This window comes from Chiloscyllium punctatum, chromosome 27 (genome assembly GCF_047496795.1).
Source record: "Chiloscyllium punctatum isolate Juve2018m chromosome 27, sChiPun1.3, whole genome shotgun sequence".
Lineage (NCBI taxonomy): Eukaryota > Metazoa > Chordata > Chondrichthyes > Orectolobiformes > Hemiscylliidae > Chiloscyllium > Chiloscyllium punctatum.
The window spans coordinates 3,656,716-3,682,489 of NC_092765.1; the positions used below are offsets into that span (position 1 = coordinate 3,656,716).

Consider the following 25,774-nt stretch of genomic DNA (forward strand, 5'->3'; position numbering starts at 1 on the left):
TTACTTTTCAAATTCCACATTAAACAGATTAACATTAGTACCTAAGACAACAGTACATTGAAGCAGCAGGAGGCCGTTCAGCCACAGAGTCTTCTCCACGATTCAATGAGATCACGGCTGATCTGATAATTTTCAATTCCAAATTCTTGCCTTTTCCTTATAAGGCTTGACTCCCATACTGATTAAAAATCTGTCGACCAAGAATCAGTCATGATCTCTTTGAAGGGAGGAGCATCTGTCGAGTTTTTGCCATTCACTCTTTTCTGCACTGGTGCAAAAATCATGATAAATCAATTGCTGAATAGTAAATTTGTAAAGTAATGCACTACGATCATTTTCAATTATTCAGATAAAAATCCATTATTCTGTATTTTGGCTCAAGAACAATACAAACAATGTCAAAACAATGGTAAACAGTATCAGACATATCATTTTCTAGTTGAGTAAGCTTCTGAACTTGGCCCATTGTCCAAAAACACTCAGCACATGCTGGTAACTTCACTGGTATGAAAGGGGTAGACAGCAAAAGGAAATGTGGAGCCGCCTGGGCCTATTTTCACTGGCTGGCTCAGAATGTAACTGCAAAAAACATGGAAGTAGGAGCCACAATTATTCCTACAGTAAGGAAGTGCAATGGACAGAAATACATCAGATGTTAATATGCATTTAATATATTAATTAACATATAACATCTCAGTCTTGAAACTGAATGTATGAATACAAGAACTCAAGGTTATTTCATGTACACTCACCATATCTCTTGATGTTTTGAATTTGTGGTAAATCAATCAAACTCAGTCTTGAACATACTCAGTGAGTAAGCAATCAAGACTACATCATATAAGTGTCAAGGTCATGATGGACTTCAGCTTAAGCTTTTAAAAGAGACGTATATGTATGTCAGGAATAAAAGAATGACCAGAGTAAGATTAGGGCCAGTCAAGATCAGTAGTGGGAAGTTGTGCATGGAGAACAAGGAGATAGGCAAGATGCTAAATGAATATTCTTCACCAGTATTCACACAGGAAAAAGACAATGTTGTCGAGGAGAATACTGAGATACCTGCTATTAGACAAGACAGGACTGAGGTTAGTAAGGAGGCGTTAAGCAATTCTGAAAAGTGTGAAAATAGCTAATTCCCTGGGGCCAGATGAGATTTATCCTAGGATTCTCTGGGAAGCTGGGGAGGAGACTGCAGAGCCTTTAGCTTTGATCTTTATGCTGTCATTGTCCACAGGAATAGTGCCAGAAGACTGAAGGATAGAAAATATTGTCCGCTTGTTCAAGGGGAGTAGAGACAACCTGGTAATTATAGGCCAGTGAGTCTTACTTCGGTTGTGGGTAAAAAGTGTTGGAAAGGATTACAAGAGATAGGATTTATAATCATCTAGAAAGAAATAACTTGATTAGGGATAATCAACACAGTTTTGTGAAGGGTAGGTCATGCCTCAAAACCTTACTGAGTTCTTTGAGAAGGTGTTGAAACAGGTGGATGAGGGTAAAGTGGTTGATGTGGTGTATATGGATTTCAGTAAAGCATTTTATAAGGTTCCCCATGGTAGACTATTGCAGAAAATATGGAGGCATGGATTGAGGGTGATTTAGCAGTTTGGATCAGAAATTGGCTAGCTGTAATTCGCTAGACAGAGGGTGATGGTTGATGGCAAATGTTCATCCTCAGTTTCAGTTATTAGTGGTGTACTGCAAGGATTTGTTTTGGGGCCACTGCTGAAAGAGGTTGTAGAAGGATGGGTTAGTAAATTTTCAGATGACACTAAGGTCGATGGAGTTGTGAATAGTGTGGAAGGATGTTACAGGTTACAAAGAGACAGATATGCTGCAGAGCTGGCAAATGAAGTTTAATGTGGAAAAGTGTGAGCTGATTCATTTTGGTAGGAGTAACAGGAATGCAGAGTACTGGGCTTCTGGTAAGATTCTTGGTAGTGTAGATGAGCAGAGACGTCTCAGTGCCCAGGTATATAGATCCTTAAAAGTTGCCACCCAGGTTGATAGAGCTGTTAAGAAGGCACACAATGTGTTAGATTTTATTGGTAGAAGGACTGAGTTTCAGCGCCATGAGGTCATGCTGCAGCTGTACAAAACTCTGGTGTGGCTTCACTTGGAGTATTGCATGCAGTTGTGGTCACTGCATTATAAGAAGGATGTGAAAGCTTTGGAAAGGGTTCTGAGGAGATTTACTAGGATATTGCCTGGTATGGAGGGAAGTTCTTATGAGGAAATGCTGAGGGACTTGAGGCCATTCTGGTTAGAGAGAAGAAGGTTGAAAGGTGACTTAATTGAGATGTAGAAGATGATCAGAGGATTAGATAAGGTGGATAGTGAGAGCCTTTTTCCTCAGATAGTGATGGTTACCATGAGGGGACATACCTTTAAATTGAGGGGTGATAGATATAGGACAAATGTCAGAGGTAGGTTCTTTACTCAGAGTAGTAAAAGCGTGAACGCACTGCCTGCAACAGTAGTAGACTCACCAACTTTAAGAGATTTAAATGGTCATTGGATAAACAAATGGATGATAATGGAATAGTGTGGGTTAGCTGGGCTTTAGATTGGTCTCACAGGTTGGTGCAACACTGAGGGCCAAAGGGCCTGTATTACGCTACATGCTCCACGACTAATGAGGCGATAGAAGCATTGGCGTTAGCTTTCTAAAATTCACTGAATGCTGGGACAGATTCATCGGATTAGAAATTAGTAAATATTCAAGGGAGGTAAGCAGAAAAGAGGAAACAATAGGGCAGTTCACTTGACATCTCTTGTGGGGATGTTCCTAGAATCAATCAGCAATGAGGTTATAACTGGGCAATAAGAAAAACACAAAGTAATCAGTCAGCATAGTTTTGTGAAAGGTAAATCATACTTAACCAATTGGTTGGAATTCTTTGAAGGAGTAACATGCACTGTGGATAAAGAGGAGCCTGACAGACTGTAAATGGGATTTCCAAAAGGCATTTGACAAGTAATCACACAAAAGGTTATTACACAAAGTAATACCTTACGTAGTAAACAGCAGTATAAAGATCTGCAGAAAACATGGAGTGTGCACGAGGGTCTTTCTCTCAATGGCAGGATTAAATCAGTGGGGTCCTGTTCGGAATCTGTTGTGCTCTCAACTTTTAACAATTTATATTAGTGTCTTAGGTGAGGTGATCAGAACAATTCTGGTTAAATATACAGACAGCACCAAGGTAAGTTGGAAAGTATATTAGATGACATCAACTATCCATATCCGTCTGCATCTTGTTAAACGAGTGGACAAAACTCTGACAGAAAGAAAGAAAAAAAAAGCTGTGTATTACTTAAAGAATTGCAGAATTTCTGAGGTATGTGGGATCTAGGCATTCTAGTGAGTGATTCACAAGAAGTTATAGTGCAGGTACAGGAAATGATTTAAGGTTATCAGAATGTTATCCTTTATTATGTTCCAAAATTAAAACTGTGTGGATTCAAATTCCACAACTGAGAATTTCTGGACTGCAATATATGTCAATGTTGAAGAAGTTAAGTTTACAATAAAAACCAGGAGGACAAAGCAATTTACTACTATAGCATCATATTAAGACATTACAGGGTTCAATAACCTAATACGTACCCTGACAGGTTCATTCACATCCCAGATTACCACTTCATAGATGAGCTGTTTTAGTAGACATGCATCCAGCACTTCGTTTTTGCATTGTATTAACTTAACTTGGAGATGCACCATTAAAGATTCTTCTTCAAAAACTATTTCCATTTGAGGTGGACCTAGTTCCACTTTGAAGAAAAAAGCATTTTGCAATTTATCAAAACAGTTGCATTTTAGCCACATAGCAATTAACATGTAAGTTTTCTCGCTAAGCTGGAAGATTTGTTTTCAGACGTTTTGTCACCATACTAGATAATGTCATCAGTCAGCCTCCGATGAAGCACTGGTGGTACGGTCCGCTCTCTATTTATGTGTTTAGATTTCCTTGAGTTGGTGATGTCATTCCCTGTTCTTTTTCTCAGAGGGTGGTAAATGAGATCCAAGTCAATGTGATTATTGATAGAGCCCAGGCTGGAATGCCATGCTTCTAGGAATTCTCGTGCGTGCCTCTGTTTGGCTTGTCCTAGGATGGATGTGTTGTCCCAGTCGAAGTGGTGCCCTTCCTTATCTGTATGTAAGGGTACTAGTGAGAGAGGGTCATGTCTTTTTGTAGCTAGTTGATGTTCATGTATCCTGGTGCCTTGGAGCCCATTTACCACCCTGAGAAGAACAGGAAATGACATCACCAACCCAAGAAAACCTAAACACATAAATGGAAAGCGGGTCATACCACCAGTGCTTCATTTGGAGACTCCCTGATCGTTATGAAACATCTGAAAACAAACCTTCCTGCTCAGCGAGCAAACCTCCATCCAGAACTTTAACATGAGCTACAAATCTTCTCAAAACTCGCTCACAGCAGTTAACAATTTCGAATTGGATATCAAGGTAGAATTAATATTCCATTCTGGTATTATTCACCTTAAACAAACAAACCATTAACCAATTAAAACCACTTTAAATAAAACAGACTGTTATGATTCCAGTGATGTTACTATTGGACAAGTCAGATCTCAATATGAAACCTGGTTTGATCATGTTCTGGGTATTTTTTAATTAATGTGGTGTCCTTCCATTGAATCATAAGTACACAAAGCTGTGCATTTAGTTTTAACATAAAAACCAAAATAATTAAAAATTAAAATACAAGTCAATTCTAAAGCAGGAATTATTTAAAGGAAATGGATTTCCCTTGGCATGGCGACAATCCTGTCAGCAGGATACTTAAAGGTACACAGCGGAAATAATTAGTGACAACTGAAGTTTTAGAATGAGACCAATAAAACAACTGTTTAGATAACATACTGGCGTAATGCTCCTATGATTTATAATAAACTCTGTACCATCATAGAGGGGAATAAATCCGTAAGTTGAAACAACTGGAGTTTCAGGTAAAAGGCTTCTCACTCTGGCTTTAAGCTCAGAGTAGCAATTTTTAATTGTACACGTAACATCACAGATTTTTTCAGATGGAAACATACAGTTGGCAGGTTCAATCCAAACGTTCTTGGGCCTGAAAGACGAATGGCAACAAAAGTTTATTAATAGATAGTTTTGAATTTCTTTCTATGTTACATTATACACATTAATGTATATTCATTTATTTATTATGCATACTTCAGAGTTTAACCATCGCAATATTTAATGACAAAATATTTGCCATCAAGTTTTTACTCGGTATGTTAGAACTTTCAGTTGAAGATTATTGTAGATTTGATGAAGATGCAATGTATTTTCTGGGGGATATAGGATCTAAAACAATCAGTACAATTTGATTCAAAAGAGGAAAACACGCTATCAATGAAAGTGACATAAGTGCAACTAAAAATAGTTAACTTCTAAGCAAAAGTCATTCTAAGTCAGCAGTACTTGAAAACAGAACAGAATAAAATTCTACCACCATTTACCAAAGATCTCACTCCCTTGAACTCCCAATTTCTTCAGGCTATCCTCATATATGCTCCAAGGTGGAGGGGTACAGATTTGATCTGCTTTCGTGCTTAGTTCTTCATCTTATCTGTTGTTCAACATGTGAGGAGCAACAAAGATTTTCAACAAGGGCATTCCAATGTGCCTGCTTGAGCTGTAGTTTCCTTTGAACCATAGAAAGTAGGAGCAGGAATTGGCCAGGAATAGAGCCTGCTGTACTATTCAATTTGGTTATGACCTACCATCCAACTCAGTATTCCTCTCCTGCTTTCTCCACATTTCCTTTGATTCCTTTTGCCAAGAAATATGTCTAACTCCTTCTTGAAAGCATTCAATGGTTTGGCCTCAATCACTTTTTACAGGCTAACCACTCTCTGGGTGAAGGAATTTCTCCTTATCTCAGTCCTAAGTGGCCCACTCTATATCCTTAGACTGTGAGCCTTAGTCCTGGACTCCCTGGTCAGCAGGAACATATTGCCTGCTAAATGTTATAGGTTTCTATGAGATCTTTCCTCATTTTTCTTAACCCCGGTGAATATAGATCTATCTGATCCAATTTTTCTTCATACATCAGCCCTGCCATCCCAGGAATCAGCTTGGTAAATCTTTGTTGCACACTCTTCACAGCCAGAACATTCTTCCTCAGGTAAGGAAACTAAAATTGCGCACAATACTCCAGGTGCAGTCCCACCAAGGCCCAGTGCAATGCAGCAAGGCATTCCTGCTCCTGAACTTGAATCCTTGGTATAGACAGACATCCAGGTTTTATTACATCTCCCCTTTTCCCAAACAATCGCCATTCTGCCTGCTTGTTTTTGCCAAAGTGAATAATCACTTTTTTAACCATTCAACTTGTTCAAATTATAGTGAAGCGTCTCTGCATCCTCCTAACAGTTCACCTTACCATCCAGCTTTCTGTCATCTACAAACTTGGAGATATAACCCACTCTAAATCATTAATATATATTGTGAATAGCTGGAATCAATGCTGATCCCTGTGGTTCGTCATTAGTCAATGCCTGCCATTCAGAAAATGACCCATTTCATTCTACTCTTTCATTCTGTTCCAGCCAGTTCTCTATGCATGTCTGTGCATTGCTTATCAACTCAAGCTAATAAAATGAGATAATTATAAAGCAAAGAACACTTGCTCGCATTCACTTCTACTTAATATGCTAAAATTGATGAACAGAGGAAAACAGATCATCTAGTGGTCAGCCAGAAGTGAAATAGGCAAAACATAAATTTATTTTCCAGCTCACCAAGCAGTTTGCAGTCGAGGAAACCAGAGAGCAGAAAATGAAAGTGTAAAGAGTTCTGTAACCATGAGAATGTTGAATCTTTCTCAACGGCTCAGAAAAAAGCCTTCCTCACAGCAACAGTAAGGGGTGAACCAAAACTGGACAAACATTCTGCTGCTTATTCCAACACAGTTGATGTACATCTTCCATCCCCTACCTATGTATTGATAATGAAGGACAGTGAACCACTTTAGCACATTAATTTTTGATTAATAGCTTTCTCTCAATTTCCTAGTTTCTTATTCATAGTTTCATAGTTTCTTGTGAACCTGCAAGACCCTTTGTCTCACCCTCATTGGCTGCGATTTTATCTGCCTAGGACCTAAATTTCAGAGTTCTCATCCTAAACTCTCAGCATCTCTGTCCTCTTAATAAGATCCTGAAATTCTACTTCTTTCTCCAAGCCTTTGGTCGCCAGGTCGAACACTGACAAATTTTACTACACTTGCTGAGCAGAGACACCTTGGAGTGCAGGTTCATAGCTCCTTGAAATGGAATATCAGGTAGATAGGATAGTGAAGAAGGTGTTTGGTATGCTTTCTTTTATTGGTCAAAGTATTGAGTACAGGAGTCAGGAGGTCACGTTGCTGTACAGAACATTGGTTAGGCCACTGTTGGAATATTGCGTGCAATTCTGGTCTCCTTCCTGTCGGAAAGATGTGAAACTTGAAAGGGTCCAGAAAAGATTTACAAGGATGTTGCCAGGGTTGGAGGATTTGAGCTAATGGGAGAGGCTGAACAGGCTGGAACTGTTTTCCCTACCATCCAACTCAGTATTCCTCTCCTGTTTTCTCCGCATTTCCTTTGATTCCTTTTGCCAAGAAATATGTCTAACTCCTTCTTGAAAGCATTCAATGGTTTGGCCTCAATCACTTTTTACAGGCTCACCACTCACCACATCGGAGGTTGAGGGGTGACCTTATAGAGGTTTACAAAATTATGAGGGACATGGATAGGATAAATAGACAGAAGTCTTTTCCTTGGGGTCGGGGAGTCCAGAATTAGAGGGCTTGGGTTTAGGGTGAGGGGGAAAAGATATAAAAGAAATGTTTCACACTGTGTGGTACGTGTATGGAATGAGCTGCCAGAGGAAGTGGTGGAGGTTGGTACAATTGCAACATTTAAAATGCATTTGGATGGGTATATGAATAGAATGGGTTTGGAGGGATATGGGGCAGGTGCTGGCAGGTGGGACTAGATTGGGTTGGGCTATCTAGTCAGCATGGATGGGTTGGACCGAAGAGTCTGTTTCCACACTGTATATCTCAATGACTCTAAGACTCTAGAACAGTGCTCTACAAATGTGTTGTTGTCAAGAGGTTCAAATGAAGCTGACAAAGAATATGTCACCTCAGTCCATAAAACCATGCTGCTCTCACTATATAATGACTGAGAGAAGAAACCAGATATTATTATGTCCTCTGGAAACGCCTCATCAAGTGGCTGGAGAAGAGTTGGAATGGTACTTGCAGCTTTAGGTTTCCCTCAGTGAGAGGCCACTAAAGCCCTAAGATGGGAACCTGCAGGGATGGTTGGTCACTTGATATAAAACAAGAGGATCAGTTCTACTCAACTGTTAAAATTTATAAATACACAAGACCCAACTTCAATCTGCTAACCCCACTTTTCTCAAGATGCTGAGCATTTCCAGTTTTCCTGCTATTTTTAAAAATAAAATTTACAGAATCTGCAGTATTTTGCTTCTGTAGAAAGTAGAAAGTAATTCTGTGCTTTTTCAAAGGTGATTCAAGATTTAAAGTGAGCACAAAGCTGAGATAATAGCCTGGTGTTGTTGCAAGAACTCCAAACCCTATTGCATGCATACAACATGAGGCCATAGCTAAGTTTACAGAATTACAAATCAGCACCACAATGTGCTACAGGAAAGTTCATTTACAAAGTGAAAAGAATTTGAAAAGATAATTTAATTCAACATTTACATTATTTCCACGCTGTATGTGGCTTGAGGAGGATGTTCTTCAGGGGGCATCCAGGTCAAAAACACACTGAAATTCTTTGAACTCAAGGTCAAATTTTGAGCAGGAATCAACACATTACCTGAGAAAAGCAAAAAATAACTATAAAGGAAAGAAAGCAATATAAACACTCTCATATTCTATTCAATCATTAGTAAATAATTACCTCCAAGCTTCAAATGTGTATTTTGAATGAGGAAAGATTTATGAGAATATGCTTTTATTTGAGTTAGTCATCCTGAAGAGGTTGAGTGACCTATTTAACAATGAGCTATTTTTTTGTTAAACACTTGCATGACAAGTTACTGTTGCTAAAATCCAACAATATTTTCAACCACCATCATTTTTCTGAAAGTATATGCAATTGAAATACTGTAATGAAACATCATCAGACTTGTAATGCAAGATGTAAACGAATTCATTTAATGTGAATAAATCATCCAGTTCATGAAAAGATTAAAAATGATTAGCCGGTAGTAGACGGGCAGCTTTTAAACAAAAAGATGTAACCGCTAACCACAATGACTTAGCAAGTGTGACAGGAAATAGGACATGCAACAACATCTTCATTCTCAGAAACCTTCAATATGAGCAAAGTAGAGAGAAAAGTTTTTTAAAAATTAGATCATTCCACTAAGACCATGCTATTTCAAAATCTATGGATACAATTATTTAATACCACTTGTTTGATACAGCTCACTAAATACTGCAGAAGATTTAAACCTCACAAATGCAAAAGGTTTAATTCAGAGATAAGATTTATCTCTGAGCAAATGATAGCTGCAACTTGCACTTGCTTTTAGGGCTTTTTAAGAAATCAAGTTTCTATTCAAATTCATTTCTATAACTTCAAGTACAAAATCTATCTGGAACTGGTGCAATCAGATTTACAATGTAATTTAATTTCTTTGATGTATTTTAACTGAACTAACAATGTGTTTCACAAGAAAAAGCATTTTACATCAGTGTGTAATTCATTGCGTATTTCTGAAAGTGACTTAAAATTAAAGACACTTTTGCTCGCTATTTTTGTGTGCTGTAGTCAGTACTTTAGTATTAAAAAAAATACAATCTTTTAAATTCTGCCTTTCTCCTTATGGTTAAAAGCTTTGTTTTTTGGAGTCTGCCATCAACAGAACCAAATGAATAATTTATTCTGGGACAGGGACAGTTTTTTTTAGATGGGGAGGCCTCAATCATAATGCCTTTTAATCATATACAAAATATGGAAGCTCAAGTTGTGCTAGAAGTACTCTCTGCTTTAAGTCTGTGAACTTTTCCATTCAGTTATGAATTTTGGATAAATTGTACAACAAAAATCTACAATTCAGGCCGCAGAGCTGATTGCCTCAAATTTGAGTCAATTTCAATAAAAATTAAAACTAAAATACAAATAGCAAAGCAAAATCCACATACAATTAGCCAGAACATAAAAACCACTATTCTCTGCTTTAAATCTGCTACCCCTAAGCCTAAAACTATGATGACCCATGCTAGATTGCCCCAAAAGAGGAAACATCATCTCTACATCTACTTTGTCAATCCCTTTTAGCATTTTATATACCTCAATTAGCTCCCTCATTCTTCTAAACACAAGACAATATCGATCTAAACTGCTCGGCTTTTCATAAGACAAACCCCTCACCTCTGGAATCATTATATTGCTAGTCACCAGTTTACCAAAGCAAGAGACAGTCTGGCCTTTCAGAACTATTCATTAGCATTTCGCAGTCCAATTCAAATTCAAGACTGCTCTCTTCAGTTCCTGGGGAAAATCAAACTTGAAAATATATTGCTGTTCCTTTACTGTTGCTGGGTTAAAAACTGTGGAACTCTAGCTCTAACAGCAGTGCAAGTGTACCTACACCAAACAGACTGCAGCAGATTCAAGGAGACAGTTCACTACCATCTAGTCAAGGGCAATAAATCTGGCCAACCAGGGACATCCATGTCCCACAGACAGTTCACGATCACCATCTCAGCAGCCCAGCCTGCAAAGCGCACACGCCAGAATTTTTAAAAAGAGCTGAATGATCTAATCCTGTTCCTACATCCCCAAACGTAGGAAAAAAAGATACTTTTTAAAGGACATGCTACTTCATTATATGGGCATAATTGGGAAGCAAGAATTGACCTTTTCAAGAAGAGAAAATTGGGAGGAGATTTGATGGTGTTCAAAATGATGACAGGTATGTGCAGAGTCGAAAGTAACTGTTCTCATTGGTGGAAAAATCAAAAACCAAAAGGGCACTAATTTGAGGTGACTGACAAAACAATCAACAACAACATGAGGAAGTATTGTTTTGTGCACCGATTAGCATGTGGTGTAGGCAGATTCAGTCAGCGCTTTCAAAGGGGAATTAGACTAGCAACTGAAGAGAAATAAAATTGCATGGCTGCAGGGAAAGGGACAAGCTGAGTTCCCAATGCAGGGAGCCAAACAGGGACTTGACAGGCAAATGTCCTCCTCCTGTTCTGTAACCATTCGATAATCTACGTAAACCTCAACCACTCTCTGTGATGGCATGTTCCACATCCTCATTACTTTCTGGGCAAAGAGGTTTTACATAAATTGACTATTTTTCAACGTGAATATTTTACATCGATAGCCAAAACAAAAACCAAAAGTACTGGAGGAACTGAGCAGGCCTGGAAGCAGCTGTGGAAAAAGCAACAGAGTTAGCACTTTAATTCCAGTATGACTCTGCTTCTAAGAGTCATATCAGACTTTTCTTAAAAAATTTCTCTCTCCCGACAGACTTGCTGAATTTCTCTGACCTTGTTCTTATGACAATTTCCAGTTCGCAATATTTTGCTCTTATTATATTGATAGCTCCAAATTTTGCTCATTCCAATTAATTGAGAACACACGTGTGAGTCACAGAGTTTTTAAATCAGCATGGAAAGAAGCCCTTTAGCCCACTACTCTGTGCCATAAGATCACATGATTTAGGCGCAGAATTAAACCATTCAGCCCACCAAATCTGCTCTGCAATTTGATCGTGTCTGGTATGTTTCATATCCTCATTCTCCTACCTTCTCCCCATAACCCTCAATCCTCTTACTAATCAAGAATCTGTCTGAAAGACACTGAATGACTTGGTCTCCACAGCCCTCTGCGGTAATGATTTCTACAGATTCACTATTCTCTGGCTGATTCAACATCCTCATTTCATTTCTGAAGGGTTGTCCCTTCACTCTGAGGCTGTGCCCTCAGATCCTAGTTTATCTGACTATTCATACGACATGAAAGAGGCCCTTCAGACTTGTCCATGCCGAACAGGTTTCCTAAACTGAACTAGTCCCATTTGCCTGCATTTGGCCCATAAACCTTTCCTATCCACATACATGTCCAAATGTCTTTTAAATATTGTAATTCACTGGTCTCTACCACTTCCTCTGGTAACTTGTTCCATAGATGTACCACCCTCTGAGAAAAAGTTGCCCCTTGGGTGTTTTTCAAATGTTTTCTCTCTTACCTTAAACCTATACCCTCTGGCATTTGGACTTCCTTACACCAGGCCTTATAGCTAAAGGGATTAGAGTATGGGGAGAAAGTGGAAACATGGTACTAAGTTGAATGATCAGCCATGATCACATCGAATGCGCCCTGATCTTTGACTCAGGCACAGTGGGCTTGGTTTTGGCACAGCCCGAGCTAATCAGTGCTGACACAGCTTCTTGTCCCAGGCCCTAGCTCCAACACCAGAAGCGACTCAAGATCCTCCAGGACAAAGCATCCTTCTTGACTGGCACCACCTGCACCCTCAGCATACGATCCCTCTGCTACTGGTAAACTGTGTCAACATGGATTACATACAAGATGTGCCAAAATAACTCATCAAGACGCCGTCCTCTGACAGTTTCTTTCAAATCTACAACTTCTACCACCCAAAAGCACAAGGTTTGCCGATATGAGAACTATCACGTGCAAGTTCCCTTCCAAGCCGTACACTGCCCAAAACTGTCAAAATACAAGATTTCCCTCCCTAATAGCAATGCAAGTGTACCTATACCACATGGACTGCAATGTCATCCTCAAGGGAAATAGGGGATGGGCAACAAATGCTGACCGAGCAAACTTTGTTATTTGTGCTAACGTATCTATTTAAAGGGAAAAAAGTTTTAAACAATCAATACAAAGATGGAAGGCATTATTACCATTTAGAATCATAGAGATGTACAGCATGGAAACAGTCTCTTGGGACCAACCTGCCCATCCAACCAGATATCCCAACCCAATCTCGTCCCACCTGCCAGCACCCGGCCCATATCCTTCCAAACCCTTTCTATTCATATACCCATCCAAATGCCTTATAAATGTTGCAATTGTACCAGCCTCCACCACTTCCTCTGGCTGCTCATTCCATACATGTACCACTTCCTGCGTGAAAAAGTTGCTCCTTAGGACCCTTTTACATCTTTCCCCTCTCACCCTAAACCTCTGCCCTCTAGTTCTGGACTCCCCCACCCCAGGGAAAAGACTTCGTCTATTTATCCTATTCATGCCCCTCATGATTTTGTAAACCTCTATAAGGTCACCCCTCAGCCTCCGACGCTCCAGGGAAAACTGCCCCAGCCTGTTCAGCCTCTCCCTGTAGCTCAAATCCTCCAACCCTAGAAATATCCTTGTAAATATTTTCTGAACCCTTTCAAGTTTCACAACCTCTTTCAGATAGGAAGGAGACCAGAATTACAAGCAATATTCCAACAGTGGCCTAACCAATGTCTTGTACAGCCACAACATGACCTCCCAACTCCTGTACTCAATACTCTGACCAATAAAGGAAAGCATACCAAATGCCTTCTTCACTATCCTATCTACCTGTGACTCCACTTTCAAGGAGCTATGAAACTGCACTCCAAGGTCTCTTTGTTCAGCAACACTCCACAGGACCTTACCATTAAGTGTATACGTTCTGCTCAGATTTGCTTTCCCAAAATGCAGCACCTCGCATTTATCGGAATTAAAATCTCTCTACCACTTCTCGGCCCATTGGCCCATCTCATCAAGATCCTGTTGTAGTCTGAGGTAACCTTCTTCGCTGTCCACTACATCTCCAATTTTGGTGTCATCTACAAACTTACTAACTGTACCTCTTATGCTCGCATCCAAATCATTATGTAAGTGACAAAAAGTAGAGATCCCACCACCGATCCTTGTGGCAGTTGGAATGAATAAAACAAGTCTCTGAAAATTAAGGTAACCCTTAAGAAATTTTCAAATTCTCTCTTGATAAAACCTATGTCAATCCCTAGTTGGGAACATTATGCAGAAATAAGGGCTTCAGATTCCAAGGACATTGCGTCTCAAAGCTGGTCCCTTTTTCTCAAAGATACGGTGTCCTTGGTTTATTTTCAAAGGGGTCACAAAACCTTCTCAGTTCCGAGGTGACTAGTTTGGTATAGAGATGAAAAAGGATGTTGAGAGGTCTTTTGTTTATATGTAAATAAATGAGACCTCAGGCCAAAGTGGTCATGTTTTAGAAGTGACCTGTACAATGAAAGGGGAGCGGTCAGCTTTCTAGATGAGCACTTCAGTCCAGAACTAGTGAGGAGTTCAGCTCTGTGGAAACAGGCTGCAAAGCTCTCTCCCTCCTTCTGCCCTTTTAACTTCAACCTGTATGCATTTGGTCTATTCTTACTGTTTTTTTAAAGGAGGGTTGCTTATTGGGGACTGTTGTGTATATTTGGAACAGCATCATTAAGTTTAATCTGGATAGGCTGAGTTCTGTAGGGGTTCTTTATTCAGATCTTTGTGTTTCATTATGTAATTTTGTGAATAAATTTCTGTTTGTTTTAAAATCTGTTAGTCAACCTAACTAACTTATTCCGTGTAATTTTCACCATACACTTACCGAAACAGATTGCAAAGTTATGGTCTGGATTGCCTGCTTAAGAATATTTTGGGTGGTCTGGCCTAGTCCATAATAATTGGACAGATCCAGAGAAATGGGACCTGCAAAAGCAAAAGGTTTATACCTAAATAAAGGCTAAGGCTGAATGCCCTGCCAAGTAATTTACCGACACTGCCAGGGAGAAAGCAAAAACTAACTTGGCAGGGGTCTGGAAACCAGGAGGTAATATCATTGAGGAACGTGCACAGAATACTTGGGCAGATAGACAGCACTTGAGTAGGAAACAGTATGTTAATGCACGTACATAAATGAATGCAATGTGGCAAATTGGATTATTGAATTTTAAGATGGCCATGTGCAGATATAACAATGTGACTCAAAAGAGGACAGAGCTTGGTATTTAATATTCCTGAACTGAAGGCATTCTGGAAAGATAGGAAAGAGTGAGAGGTGGTAATACTGATTTTAAAAAAAAGTACATGCTAATGAGAGGATACCCCAGAGAGTTTGAGGAGGTACACAGTTCCTTGGAAGTACAGTCACAGGTAGATAGGATAGTGAAGGTGGTGTTTGGTATGCTTTCCTTTATTGGTCAGAGCACTGAGTATAGGAGTTGGGAGGCCATGTTGCAGGTGTACAGGACATTGGTTAGACCACTTCTGGAATATTGCATGCAATTCTTGTCTCCTTCCTATCAGAAGAATGTTGTGAAATTTGAAAGAGTTCAGAGAAGATTTACAAGGATGCTGCCACAGGTGGAAAGTTTGAGCTACAGAGAGAGGCTGAATAGGCTGGAGTTGTTTTCCTTGGAGCGTTGGAGGCTGAGAGGTGACCTCATAGAGGTTTACAAAACCATGAGGAGCATGAATAGCCAAGATCTTTTCCCTGGGGTGGGGGAGTCCAGACTAGGGTGAGAAAGGAAAGATTTAAGGGGGACCTAAGGGACAACTTTTTCATGCAGAGAGTGGTGCGTGTGTGGAATGAGCTGCAAGAGGAAGTGGTAGAGGCTGGTAGAATTACAACATTTAAAAGGCTTTTGGGTGGGTGTATGGATTAGTTGGACTGAAGGGTCTGTTTCCATGCTGTACATCTTTATGAATCTTTGAACTGGTAGAGTTTGGAGGGATATAGGCCAAGTGGTGACAAATGGGACTAGATTAGGTCAGGATATCTTGTCGGCATGGATGAGTTGGACTGAAAGGTCTGTTTCCATGCTATATTTCTCTATTACAGAATCTATTTGCCCATACCATAGTAAGCAATTAAAAGAGTACAGATATATTACTTGGTATAGGCTACATATCATTCCCATTTATTGGTAGCCTAAAGGAGCAGATTTGCAAGGAAATTACAGAGAAAGTACAATGAAGGGCTTTAATCATCCAAATATAGGCTGGGATAGTAATACTGTAAAGCTAATAGAGGGACAGGGGTTCCGAGAACGTGTTCTGGAAAATGCTCTACAACAAAAAGGTTTCCAGTTCAACAAGAAAGGATCCATTGCAACTCCAAGAACCATAAGACCATAAGACATAGGAGTGGAAGTAAGGCCATTCGGCCCATCGAGTCCACTCCGCCATTCAATCATGGCTGATGCGCATTTCAGCTCCACTTGCCAGCATTCTCCCCGTAGCCCTTAATTCCTCTAGACAACAAGAACCTATCAATCTCGGCCTTGAAGACATTTAGCGTCCCGGCTTCCACTGCACTCCGTGGCAATGAATTCCACAGGCCCACCACTCTCTGGCTGAAGAAATGTCTCCGCATTTCTGTTCTGAAATGACCCCCTCTAATTCTAAGGCTGTGTCCACGGGTCCTAGTCTCCTCGCCTAACAGAAACAATTTTCTAGCATCCACCTTTTCAAAGCCATGTATTATTTTGTACGTCTCTATTAGATCTCCCCTTAATCTTCTAAACTCCAACGAATACAATCCCAGTATCCTCAGCCGTTCCTCATATGCTAGACCTGTCATTCCAGGGATCATCCGTGTGAATCTCCGCTGGACACGTTCCAGTGCCAGTATGTCCTTCCTGAGGTGTGGGGACCAAAACTGGACACAGTACTCCAAATGGGGCCTAACCAGAGCTTTATAAAGTCTTAGTAGTACATCTCTGCTTTTATATTCCAACCCTCTTGAGATAAGAGACAACATTGCATTCGCTTTCTTAATCACGGACTCAACCTGCATGTTTACCTTTAGAGAATCCTCGACTAGCACTCCCAGATCCCTTTGTGCTTTGGCTTTATTAATTTTCTCACCATTTAGAAAGTAGTCCATGCTTTTATTCTTTTTTCCAAAGTGCAAGACCTCGCACTTGCTCACGTTAAATTCCATCAGCCATTTCCTGGACCACTCTCCCAACCTGTCGAGATCCTTCTGTAGCCTCCCCACTTCCTCAGTACTACCTGCCTGTCCACCTAACTTCGTATCATCGGCAAACTTCGCTAGAATGCCCCCGGTTCCCTCATCCAAATCATTAATATATAATGCGAACAGCTGTGGCCCCAGCACCGAACCCTGCGGGACACCGCTCGTCACCGGCTGCCATTCTGAAAAAGAACCTTTTATCCCAACTCTCTGCCTTCTGTTAGATAGCCAATCCTCAATCCATCCCAGCAGCTCACCTCGAACACCATGGGCCCTCACCTTGCTCAGCAGCCTCCCGTGTGGCACCTTATCAAAGGCCTTTTGAAAGTCCAGATAGACCACATCCACTGGGTTTCCCTGGTCTAACCTACTTGTTACCTCTTCAAAAAATTCCAACAGGTTTGTCAGGCATGACCTCCCTTTACTAAATCCATGTTGACTTGTTCTAATCAGACTCTGCTCTTCCAAGAATTTAGAAACCTCATCCTTAATGATGGATTCTAGAATTTTACCTACAACTGAGGTTAAGCTGATTGGCCTATAATTTTCCATCTTTTGCCTTGATCCTTTCTTGAACAAGGGGGTTACTACAGCCATCTTCCAATCATCCGGGACCTTTCCTGACTCCAGTGACTCTTGAAAGATCTCAACCAATGCCTCTGCTATTTCCTCAGCAACCTCTCTCAGAACTCTAGGGTGTATCCCATCGGGGCCAGGAGATTTATCAATTTTAAGACTTTTTAACTTTTCTAGCACTATCTCTTTCGTAATGGCAACCATACTCAACTCAGCCCCGTGACACCCTTTAATTTTTGGGATATTACTCATGTCTTCCACTGTGAAAACTGACGCAAAGTACTTGTTAAGTTCTCCTGCTATTTCCTTATCTCCCATCACTAGGCTCCCTGCATCAGTTTGAAGTGGCCCAATGTCTACTTTTGCCTGTCGTTTGTTTCTTATGTACTGAAAGAAACTTTTACTATTATTTCTAATATTACTGGCTAGCCTACCTTCATATTTGATCCTCTCATTTCTTATTACACTCTTTGTTATCCTCTGTTGGCTTTTGTATCCTTCCCAATCTTCTGATTTCCCACTGTTCTTAGCCACTTTATAGGATCTCTCTTTTTCTTTAATACATTTCCTGACTTCCTTTGTCAGCCAAGGTTGTCTAATCCCTCCCCGGTTAATCTTTCTTTTCTTGGGAATGAACCTCTGTACAGTGTCCTCAATTATACCTACAAACTCCTGCCATTTTTGCTCTAGCGTCTTCCCGGTTAGCGTCTGCTTCCAGTCTATTTTAGTCAGTTCCTCTCTCATGCCCTCATAATTACCTTTATTCAACTGTAACACCATTACATCAGATTTTGCCTTCTCCCTTTCAAACTCCAGACTGAACTCTACCATATTATGGTCGCTGCTTCCTAAGGGTTCCCTTACTTTAAGATCTTTTATAGAGTCTGGTTCATTGCAAAGCACTAGGTCCAGAATAGCCTGCTCTCTTGTGGGCTCCATGACAAGCTGTTCCAAAAAGCCATCTTGTAAGCATTCCATGAACTCCCTTTCTTTAGATCCACTAGCAACATTATTTACCCAGTCCACCTGCATATTGAAGTCACCCATGATCAATGTAACCTTGCCTTTCTGACATGCCTTCTCTATTTCCCGGTACATGTTGCGTCCCTGGTCCTGACCACTGTTAGGAGGTCTGTACACAACTCCAATTATGGTTTTTTTGCCTTTGTGGTTCCTCAATTCCACCCACACAGACTCCACATCATCCGACGCTATGTCATTCAATACCATAGATTTAATTTTGTTCTTAACTAACAAGGCAACCCCACCCCCTCTGCCCACCTCTCTGTCTTTTCGATAAGTTGAAAAACCATGGAGGTTTAACTGCCAGTCCTGACCCCCCTGTAACCAAGTCTCTGTGATGCCTACTACATCATAATCATTCACTATTATCTGTGCCATTAGTTCATCGGCTTTGTTATGAATGCTACGAGCATTCAGGTAAAGTGCCTTAATGCTAACTTCCTTATCATTAGAGATGTTGTAAGTCATATGTCCTAAGTTATCCTTATGAGGTATAGGGTAAGGGATTGGTTGGTAGAGATATGGTGATCTGCATTTAAGAGCTGTTTTGTTACATTCAATTTAAATGATCTCAGAGAAGGATGCACTATTGAGGGTTAACAAAACAAAGCTGAAAATGTGTTGCTGGAAAAGCACAGCAGGTCAGGCAGCATTCAAGGAACAGGAGAATCGACGTTTCGGGCATAAGCCCTTCTTCAGGAATTCTGAAGAAGGGCTTATGCCCGAAACGTCGATTCTCCTGTTCCTTGGATGCTGCCTGACCTGCTGCGCTTTTCCAGCAACACATTTTCAGCTCTGATCTCCAGCATCTGCAGTCCTCACTTTCTCCCCTTAACAAAACAAAGGCAAGGATATTATCAATTCAAAGAAAAAACTCATGGAAGTCGGACAGCAGCAACACGTATGAAATTGACTTAGTGACAGGAAATAATAGTAGTACTTTTCAAACTGAAGGAAGCTTGTAGCCGAATTATGGTGTTCATTTGGGACCCTTCCCTTTCTTGATATCTATACAAGATATATTAAATACAACTTCAAAATTTACAGATTGCGTGCAACTTGGAAGCATTGTGAAATTGAGGATAGTACAGAGCTTCAAGTCATTTGCAGATAAGTTGGGTGAAATGAGCTAACAGGAGGCAGATGAAATTCAAAACAAGTAGTGTGTAGTAGTTCATTTTGGTAGGAAGAACAAGGAGAGACAATACATAAATAAAGGATACAATTCTAAATAGAGTGCAGAGGCAGACAAGCCTCTATGCATATTTGCAAAAATTGTTAAAGGTAGCAGGGCAGGTTGAAATTTACACACGATGCCAGGCACTTCTTTTTTCACCAAATGTAAAGAATACAAGAAAAAGGTGGTTATGTTAACCTTGCATCTCAAACTGATGCCCACAATGAAAATACTGCACACAGTTCTGAGCACACTTAGGAAGGAAAGATGATATTTAGAAAGAGTGCAGGGGTTTCCTTTGCATAAGAAAAGTTCCTTATTCCTACAACCAAACGATATTGATGAGAACTGAGTATTGGGACACAGTGGGCCCTGTCTGAGCCAGAAGCTCCAGGTTCAAGTTCCACTCTAATATTTGATGGCCAAAGAAGGCATGTATTTAATGCAACAAAATGTGCTGAAATGTACATTAAAAGTATCAGCTTTTAAATTCTTTTAGGATATGCTATTATGCAATATGAACCAAAGATTGCTCATCAACCATTTATTGTAGGCAAAGGTAAACCACCACAGTATCTTAGGAAGCACAATCATGGATTAACACAGAAGTCCACGGTCATCAATATCCTTTCAGCACAAAGTATATGATTTGTGAAGGTTTGTAGCTCAGGTTGAGGTTTAGGGTGTAGGTTGAGCTGTAGGTTTGATATCCAGACGCTTCATTACCTGGCGAGGTAACATCATCAGAAGCAACCTCCAAGAGAAGTGAAGCTGTTGTCTCCTGCTTTCTATTTATATCTTTCTCCTGGATGGGGTTCCTGGGGTTTGTGGTGATGTCATTTCCTGTTCGCTTTCTGAGGGGTTGTTAGATGGCATCTAGATCTATGTCCTTGTTTATGGTGTTGTGGTTGGAGTGCCAGGCCTCTAGGAATTCTCTGGCATGTCTTTGCTTAGCCTGTCCCAGGATAGATGTGTTGTCCCAGTCGAAATGGTGGTTTGTTTCATTCGTGTGCTACTAGGTGCACACAAACCCACCGACACTCTCAAACAAAAACTAACAAACTTAAAAGACCCAGTACAACCCATGGACAAAACCAACGTCATCTATAAAATTCCATGCAAGGACTGCCACAAACACTACGTAGGACAAACAGGAAGAAAGTTAGCCACCAGGATACACAAACACCAGCTAGCCACAAAAAGACACGACCCCCTCTCCCTCATAGCCCTACACATGGATGAAAAAACCCACCATTTCGACTGGGACAACACATCTATCCTGGGACAGGCTAAGCAAAGACATGCCAGAGAATTCCTAGAGGCCTGGCACTCCAACCACAATGCCATAAACAAGCACATAGATCGCGATGCCATCTATCAACCCCTCAGAAAACGAACAGGAAATGACATCATCGCAAACCCCAGGAACCCTATCCAGGAGAAAGATATAAATAGAAAGCAGGAGACAACAGCTTCGCTTCACTTGGAGGTCGCCACTGATGATGTTACCTAGCCAGGTAATGAAACGTCTGGATATCAAACCTACAGCTCAGTGAGCAAACCTACACCCACAAAGTATATGAAGAGAAAGAATGTGAGATATCAGCCAGGAATGCATTGGAATATTTAAATCGAGAAGTAAAGGTGGCAAGCCGCGTTGTTTTGGTATCAGAGGAGTGGAGATGTGTGAAGCAGGGAGATGTTTCCAAGTAGAAACAGGTGGCCTTACTGATGGCACAAAAATGACTTTAGAAGATCATTTTGCTTCAGATGTGGCATCAAGTTTGCGAAAAAGTTGGTTTAATCTCAGTCTGTTGCCAAATAGGGGGATTAGATTAGATTAGATTACTTACAGTGTGGAAACAGGCCTTTCGGCCCAACAAGTCCACACCACCCTGCCGAAGCGTAACCCACCCATACCCCTACATCTACATTTACCCCTTACCTAACACTATGGGCAATTTAGCATGGCCAATTCACCTGGCCTGCACATCTTTGGACTGTGGGAGGAAACCGGAGCACCCGGAGGAAACCCACGCAGACACGGGGAGAACGTGCAAACTCCACACAGTCAGTCGCCTGGATGGAGTGGAAATTTCTGCTCATCTAGCACTGAATGTTAGGTAGTAATTCAGCAACAGAGGAGTCAAAAGAGGTGGCAACAGCAATGTAGAACTAGGCATTGTCACTAAAACTGTGCTTTCATGTTATATTGCTGACAAACAGTATACAAATAAGAAATAGGTGGGGACCAAGAATAGATTCCTGGGTAGAGGAGTATCTTTGGAGGCCATACAGTCGTAGTGATGTACAGTACAGAAACAGACCCTTCGGTCCAACTCGTCCATGCCGACCAGATCCATTTGCCAGTACTTGGCTCATATCCCTCCAAACCCTTCCTATTCATCTACCCATTCCAATGCCTTTTAAATGTTGCAATTGTACCAGCCTCCACCACTTCCTCTGGCAGCTCATTCCATACACGCACCCCTCTGCATGAAAATGTTGCCCCTTAGGTTCCTTTTATATCTTTCTCCTCTCACCCTAAACCTATGCCCTCTAGTTCTGGACTCCCCAACTCCAGGGAAGAGACTTTGTCTATTTATCCTATCCATGCCCCTCATGATTTTATAAACCTCTATAAAATCACACCTTAGCCTCCAACACTCCAGAGAAAACAGACCCAGCCTATTCAGCTTCTCCCTATAGCTCACATCCTCCAACCCTGGCAATATCCTTGTAAGTCTTTTCTGAAGCCTTTTAAATTTCACAACATCCTTCTCAGAGGAAGGAGACCAGAACTGCACACAATATTCCAAAAGTGGCCTAACCAATGTCCTGTACAGCTGCAAAATGACGCCCAACTCCTATACTCAATACACTGACCAATAAAAGGAGCAGAAAGAGAAGACAGTGCAAGTGATTCTTGAATAAGTAAGAATGGACTAGATGAGTGTGTTCAGACTCAACAAAGCAAAAGAGGAGGATTAGCAAAGACATCTACTTTATACTGTACAAGGCTCTCATATTTAAAGAGATTCTCCCACCATTTTTTCAAAAATCCATCGAGTATTGACTTAAGAATTTTGAACCACTCCTCATAGGACAACCCATTCTTGGAAACCTCCTCTGGACTAGCACATCCTTCCTTAGATACAGCACTCAAAACTGCTCTCAATATTTCAACTGCAGTCTGACCAGAGTCGTATACATCTTCTCTACATTAGGGAGATCAAATGTAAACTTAGGGAACGGTTTGCCAAGCACTTCAGACAGGCCCGAAGAAGCTGATCAGACCTCCTAGTCACCGCCCATTTTAATTCCCCTTCCCACTCCCTTTCTGTCATGACCATCCTTGGTGTCCTCCACTGTCACAACAAACCAAACCACAAATTGGAGAAATAACACCTCATCTTCCCCCTGTGCAGCCTACAGCCTGGAGAACACAACATAAGAGTTCTCAAATTTCAAATAATGTCCCTTCCCAGTCCCTGCCCCTTCCTTCCCCTGCTCCCTGCCACCAACCAGAATCATTCCTCACATTGACCAATAAGGTTTGTACCATCAACCTGTCTTCCCCTCTCCCCATTTCACCAACCTGTCCCCGCCACCCCCTTTATCTGCAGCTCTCCCTGCACCCATCCCCAGTCCTGAAAAAGGGTTATACCTGAAACATCAACTTCTCCATCTCCTAATGCTGCCTGGCTTGCTGTGTTCTTCTACGCTCCTGTCTGTCAACTTTGGATTCCTAAGAGAAAGTGAGGACTGCAGATGCTGGAGATCAGATTCTGGATTAGTGGTGCTGGAAAAGCACCCGAGGAGCAGGAGAATCGATGTTTTGGGCCTAAGCCCTTCAAATTCAAAGTCATTCCTGATGAAGGCTCTTGTCCGAAGCGTCGATTCTCCTGTCCCTCGGATGCTGCCTGACCTGCTGTGCTTGTCCCAGCAACACACTCTCGACTCCAACATCTCCAGTTTTATTTTGGTCTCGGAGCTTTATTGTGCCTTAGTTATACATCCCTGCTCTCCATCCCCTGTGCCTGTCTAAAACAACATTCCCTCTCTATTGTCTCGATCAAAACCTCTTCACAGAATCACAGCCACTTTACAGCGCAGGAAGAGGCCTGCGGCCCATCGTTAAATCAGCATCTTAGCTGTAAAGGTGTTAAGTTTATTCTGTGAGAATTCCAGCTTGTTTAGCCTGTCCTCCTGGTCCTGACCTCTCAGTCACGGCCTCAATACCCAATGCCGGACTGTTTTTGTTTAAATATTCTCCAATAGAGAGAAACAAAGACGGGAACCCGCCGCTGACACTAGGCCCTGAACCCGCGGACACAATTAAACCGTCACATTACCGAGCACATCAGTGATGAAGATGTACAGGATGATGTGGAAGCGGCCTGTTCCACTGCACGGTGCCGTCTCCATGGTACCCAGGAGCGGCCGAACCGCGGCCCTACGATCCACAGACTCCAACCGCCGCCATCTTGCTCACCCGCCCCGACTCAAATTCGACCACGTGCTCAGCTCAGCCCCGCCTAACCCAGGCCCCTGACACGCCCATCCGCCGCTCAGCTCAGCCCCGCCCACCCAGGCCCCAGACACGCCCATCCGCCCCTCAGCTCAGCCCCACCCACCCAGGCCCCAGATACATCCATCCGCTCCAGAGTACAGCCCCGCCCACCCAGGCCCCAGACACGCCCATCCGCCCCTCAGCTCAGCCCCGCCCACCCAGGCCCCAGACACGCCCATCCGCCCCTCAGCTCAGCCCCGCCTAACCCGGGCCGTAGACACGCCCATCCGCTCCACAGCTCAGCCCCGCCCACCCAGGCACCAGACCCGCCCATCCAAGCACCGGACCCGTCCATCGGCCCCTCAGCTCAGCACCGCCCACCCCGAGCTCAGCCCCGCTCTCCCATATAAAAACAATGACTGCAGATGCTGGAGACCAGATTCTGGATTAGTGGTGCTGGAAGAGCACAGCAGTTCAGACAGCATCCGACGAGCAGCGAAATCGACGTTTCGGGCAAAAGCCCTTCATCAGGAATTAAGGCAGTGAGCCTGAAGCTCCCAGGCTCCAGATACGCCCACCCGCACCTCAACTCCGCCCCTCCTCCCAGAGCTCAGCCCCGCCCACCCCCATCCTCATCCACGGTCGCCCCCACCTCAGCCCCGCCAAACCCAAATCAACCGCGCCCCGCCCACCACTCACTCGGCCCCGCCCTCTCCACGCCCACTACAACACAGCCGCGCCAAACCCCCAGCTCCGCCCCGCCCTCCCCAAGCCCCGCCCGCTCACCGCTCCGCCCCGCCCACCCACCCAAGCCCCGCCCGCTCACCCACCCAAGCCCCGCCCGCTCACCCAAGCCCCGCCCGCTCACTGCTCCGCTCCGCCCTCCACAAGCTCCGCCCCGCCCTCCACAAGCCCCGCCCACTCACTGCTCCGCCCCGCCCACCCATTGCACAACTCCGTAGCGCGGTGACCTGTTGCTTTATGATTTGGAGATGCTGGTGTTGGACTGGGGTGTACAAAGTTAAAAATCACACAACACCAGGTTATAGTCCAACAGGTTTAATTGGAAGCACTAGTCTTCAGAGCGCTGCTCCTTCATCAGGTGGTTATGGAGGACACAATTGTAAGGAACAGAATTTATAGCAAAAGTTTACAGTGTGATGTAACTGAAATCATACATTGAAAAATACCTTGATTGTCTGTTGAGTCTTTCATCTGTTCGAATACCATGATAGTTTCACTTCTTTCATGTGTGAATCACAAACATTTTTTTTAAAGTTGCATTCTCAGGTTAACTGTAACAATTGGTGTTAGCTGGACAATATGTTGAAGGTGTTAGCCCCCTGTGTTCTCTGTCTGTGCCATGATGTTTAGATTGATTCTAATCAAAAAAGTGAGTTAACAAAGTCTAACATGAATTCATGCAGTTTTTGTGCAAAGTACATTGTAACTCTGCAAGTAC

The 25,774-nt window shown here is 42.2% G+C and overlaps 1 protein-coding gene across 2 annotated transcripts in view; it reads right to left on the minus strand.

Annotated features, from left to right (window-relative positions):
* LOC140453372 (interferon lambda receptor 1-like) overlaps positions 1 to 24,312 on the minus strand; it is a 36,661-nt gene extending 12,349 nt beyond the window's left edge. Inside the window, exons 1-4 of one of the 2 annotated variants that reach the window (XM_072547944.1) lie at positions 24,155 to 24,312; positions 8,760 to 8,877; positions 4,933 to 5,102; positions 3,614 to 3,777 (exon numbers count right to left, since the gene is read on the minus strand). In XM_072547944.1, the coding sequence (XP_072404045.1) occupies positions 3,614 to 3,777; positions 4,933 to 5,102; positions 8,760 to 8,877; positions 24,155 to 24,227 (525 nt within the window). In that variant the 5' untranslated portion in view covers positions 24,228 to 24,312. The remainder of the gene's footprint in view (positions 1 to 3,613; positions 3,778 to 4,932; positions 5,103 to 8,759; positions 8,878 to 24,154) is intronic. The other variant, XM_072547945.1, reaches the window with a different exon arrangement.
* Between the last annotated feature and the right edge of the window lie 1,462 nt (positions 24,313 to 25,774).